Consider the following 4,086-nt stretch of genomic DNA (forward strand, 5'->3'; position numbering starts at 1 on the left):
AGATGGCTGTAGAGTAGGAATGAAACAGAGAAACGATGTTTAGAGTGAGTTATGTGGAAGGAGAAGTGATTGAGGAAAGTGAAACGATCGTTTAATTGGGGTTCTTATTATTTGTTTATTATGGATACAAAGAAGAAGAGAGTGATTGGATTGGTTGGAGGGATTTGTAGTAAAGGTGGAGATGGAAAGGTGATGATGAGGTGGAAAGAGTACGGTCTCGAAACTTCTGCAAGAAATGAATTGCTATTGCATTGACTGTGACAAACTGGGACATAAAGTGTATATATCCTGTACTTGGAAACTGTGTATTGTTTGGTAGTTTAACATAACGAACCGAATACAAAGGGGTTCGACAGAATTGTTGGAACGTTTGGAACTAAAGTAGTGGGTGAGGATGGATACATCGACCGAAAGATCTTGGGATCCATTGTCTTTTCGGATAGCAGTATATTCAATGAGTGGTTTAAGAGGATGAGATGAAATGAAGAAGCTCACCGATATCTCCTGGCCACTCATCCACGAAATGGCGCAGGAGGAAATCCAAAAGTAATTAACAAGTTTTGATAGTGTTCGAATAGAAGTGATGCGTCAATCGTCATAATAGAAGCTGCAATTCTGCTAGAAGCAGGTTGGACAGATTTAGTGGATGAAGTAAAATAGGATGTGTGGGTTGATGAGAGTAGATTTGGGTTGTGGAAGTAGATCGAGAAGTGGCCATTCAAAGACTCCAGAAACGCAACAATCTCAGTATCGAAGAATGTGAGAAACGTCTAGATTGTCAATGGAGTAACGAAAAGCGTGAATCGTATGCAGATGTGGTGATTCAGAACAACGGAACTCAAGAAGAGCTAAAGAAAGAAATTGAACATTATCTACATTGTAATGTGTGTTCTACAAACAGTTCAAATATTCTTCTTTCGGTAAATCAGCTTGTCCATAAGATTGAGTGAATGGGTATCAGGATATAACTCTAACAATTCTCCATCCATCGTCTCCGCCTCCAACATTCCACTTGTACTGTTGATACCACGAATAATTGCCTTCTTCTTAATGGACTCATCACCATCACAGACAACAGTTACCTCCTCATCCGAATGCATCCAATTATCTAAATAATCCTTCATAAACGGCTCAAAGCCATAAAGACGGAAGGTGTGAATGGCTTCTGTGAATTGATTACAGAAAGAGGCCAACACAGTAGAACGACCCAAAACAATTTGTTTCTTCTGTAAATTAGATGCAATTTCATCCATGCAAGTGGTTGGCTTCTTATTGGAAATATTGATGCCAATTCCGATGGTCACATCGTAAACACGTCCATTGAAATAGGACTGACAAATAATTCCTCCAACCTTCTTGTCACCATGATAATAAATGTCATTAGGCCACTTAATCGCAATATCCATGTCCTACAGATCAAACATCCATTAGAATCAAACTCCCGTATTGTAAATATCTTCCAACGAATTGCACATTACAAGCGTTGTCAAGTACTGGAGCATGGGTAAATCCCGTGGATGTGTGATGTATGTTTTAAAACTGAACATCAAGCATCCGTATGGAGAAACCCATTTATTGGTTGAACGACCTCTTCCTGCAATTTGCTTGTCAGCAATACAAACCAAACCAGATTGGTAATCACGGAAATTGTCCATCAAGATAGTTTGCGTGCTTGTTAACTCGTGGCCATATAGGATAGTTCGGCCCATATATTTGGAGTGAAGATGGTGGAAGTAGTTATCAAGATTCAGTGGAGGTTCCTATCTTATCATTGACTCACGTTAATTACATCTGCTGGAGTATTTACAATTGGTGGATTATCCATGTATCTATATATTACTCTCCTTGTCAGATCGAACTCTTCCAACGTCATAACAGATGGAACCGCTTGAGGATAATTACGCTTCCAATGTTTGGCAACAAATTCTTCCAATTTCAACTTCTGAGTTGCATTGCTACAAATCTATATATAATACTCTTCAAAACGATTCAGACCCCAATAAACGGATATTGTGTCGGCCTTAGATCATCTGATGCTGATCTAGAAGTGATTTGGGAATAAGTGACGTTACGAAAAGTGCGTCTCAAAACTGCTTATTCGAGGTAAACATGAACTCGAATAAGTAGAGATCTTATGCAATGTGCGGATACTAGCTCTAGATAACATCTCTATAAGATATTATTATCCTATAATTCCCGTGGAGCTCAGTTATTCTGTTTCCTTCTATTAATATTGTAATATATGTGGATAGCAACAAGCAGAAATGATCCAAACGATGAAGAAGGGAGTTAATATTGATTCTGTTGAGCTGTCGTTGTCACTGAAACTGGATTGACAGCGAGTATTCTATTTCCAGCTCTTTTGTTCTAACACCAAATCCAATCCCCATTGTCAGGGACACGCCAATGATCCTCGTGTCTAGCTCTTCTATTCATTATTCTCTTAAATGAATAAGAATACACTTATTGCTTGTAGAATTGGAGATTCAGAATCAGTTGTAGGTTTGATTAACACCTTTGGAGGAGCCATTATCGGCTACAACTCTGGAATTGTTTCAGGAATGTCTCTTCCATTCATTACATGTACACTATTTGATAGTTCCGCAAACATTAATGTTTCTCTTTATCAAGGTATATTCACTGCGTTCATTCTCGTGTTTGCCGCTATTGGATCTCCTCTAGGAGTATATATTCAGAAGAAATGGAATATGAAAGCGGTAATGACAAAGAGTATCGTTGATTTATAGGCTCTCTACATTATGGGAATCATTGCAACCATTTTCCCCATTCTAATGATTCTCTATAAGAATTACTATTACATCACAATTATGCGAGGTATTCTTGGAATAAGTATTGGATTCGCTTCAGCATTATGCAGTCTATATGCTAATTCTTTAGTGAAAGACGAAATTAAAGGTCGAGTTGGATCCATCTTTCAACTCTCTGTTACATTCTTCATTTTCCTTGCACAGGTGATGAACTATTTCTTTGTGGATGAATTTGACGTGAATAACTGTAAACCTCTTTCAGATATGAGTTGGAGAATTCAGTTAGGTCTCTCATCAGTGATTGGCATCGCTACAATTATAACTCTGCTGTTTGCTCCTGATATGAAGAAGGAGGTAGAGAAGAAGTCTGTAGCAGCGTCGAAAAATAAAGAGAGTCTATTCACAAAGAAGAATGCTCGCTGGGTAGTATTTGCTCTGATGCTTGCTGTGATGAATCAACTGACTGGTATCAATGGAGTTATGTACTATGCTGCACAGATTCTGGCAAGTGCTGGAATCGAGAATGTGCTACTGACACAACTATTAGTTGTGGGTCTCTGGAACATGCTCACCGTGTTTATCTTCATGGCAATTGTGGATAAAATGTCTCGAAAGAACATCTTCCTTATTGCTTTGGGAATCATGATCACAGGAACTATTGCTCTGATCGTCAGGTACTCCTATTACGATCAATGAACCATAGTTTCATGGTATCAGGAATCGCACCAGTTGCAATGGCTGGAATGATCTTCTACTTGCTGGGATTCGAGACAGGACCAGGTCCACTGTTCTATGTGATGGCAACACAAGACTTCCCTCCAGAGCTTGTGAATCAGGGACTATCTCTTTCCAATATCCTCCTTTATGTCTTAAATATCCTGCTATCATTCACATTCCCGATAATCACAGAAGCCATTGGAGCTGGATACACCTTCGTCATCCTTTGTGGGTTTGAAGTGATATGTATGATCTATTTCGGTTTGAGTCCTGTTCAAAGGTAAGGTATTGAAGTAAAGATTTTCATTCTTAGAAAGAAGTCCCTTCCAGTTCAGGATAAGCCTACTGCTCCTGTTTCTGTTAAATCTGATATAGCACTTTAATTATTCTATCCCTTGTTTTCTAAACAAATAGTGACAATATGATTGAAACAAACATATCAACCTCTCCATTTTGTACAATAGTCTTCGCTTAGATCATTCTCTGTACAAGCTTTCCAATAAGGACTTCATGGTTACCATAGTCACCACCCTCATTGAAGTGACGGAGCTTCTTGCTGAAACCACCATTAGGACTAGACAGCTTGAAGGGCCACAGGAAG

The 4,086-nt window shown here is 38.9% G+C and overlaps 2 protein-coding genes across 2 annotated transcripts; one reads left to right on the plus strand and one right to left on the minus strand.

The window, feature by feature from the left end:
- Positions 1-902: 902 nt before the first annotated feature.
- Positions 903-1,406, minus strand: JH06_5030 (hypothetical protein; the record flags this gene model as incomplete). Its single annotated transcript, XM_014669500.1, has 1 exon — positions 903-1,406. One exon carries the CDS (start codon positions 1,404-1,406, stop codon positions 903-905), a length of 504 nt encoding a protein of 167 aa, XP_014524986.1.
- A 1,041-nt stretch (positions 1,407-2,447) lies between these two features.
- Positions 2,448-3,868, plus strand: JH06_5031 (sugar transporter protein; the record flags this gene model as incomplete). The annotated part of the gene is made up of 4 exons (XM_014669501.1): positions 2,448-2,717; positions 2,748-3,442; positions 3,472-3,765; positions 3,799-3,868. 4 exons carry the CDS (start codon positions 2,448-2,450, stop codon positions 3,866-3,868), a joined length of 1,329 nt encoding a protein of 442 aa, XP_014524987.1.
- Between the last annotated feature and the right edge of the window lie 218 nt (positions 3,869-4,086).

Source organism: Blastocystis sp. subtype 4 (genome assembly GCF_000743755.1).
Source record: "Blastocystis sp. subtype 4 strain WR1 chromosome Unknown seqid_0527, whole genome shotgun sequence".
In the NCBI taxonomy this organism is placed as follows: domain Eukaryota; class Bigyra; order Opalinata; family Blastocystidae; genus Blastocystis; species Blastocystis sp. subtype 4.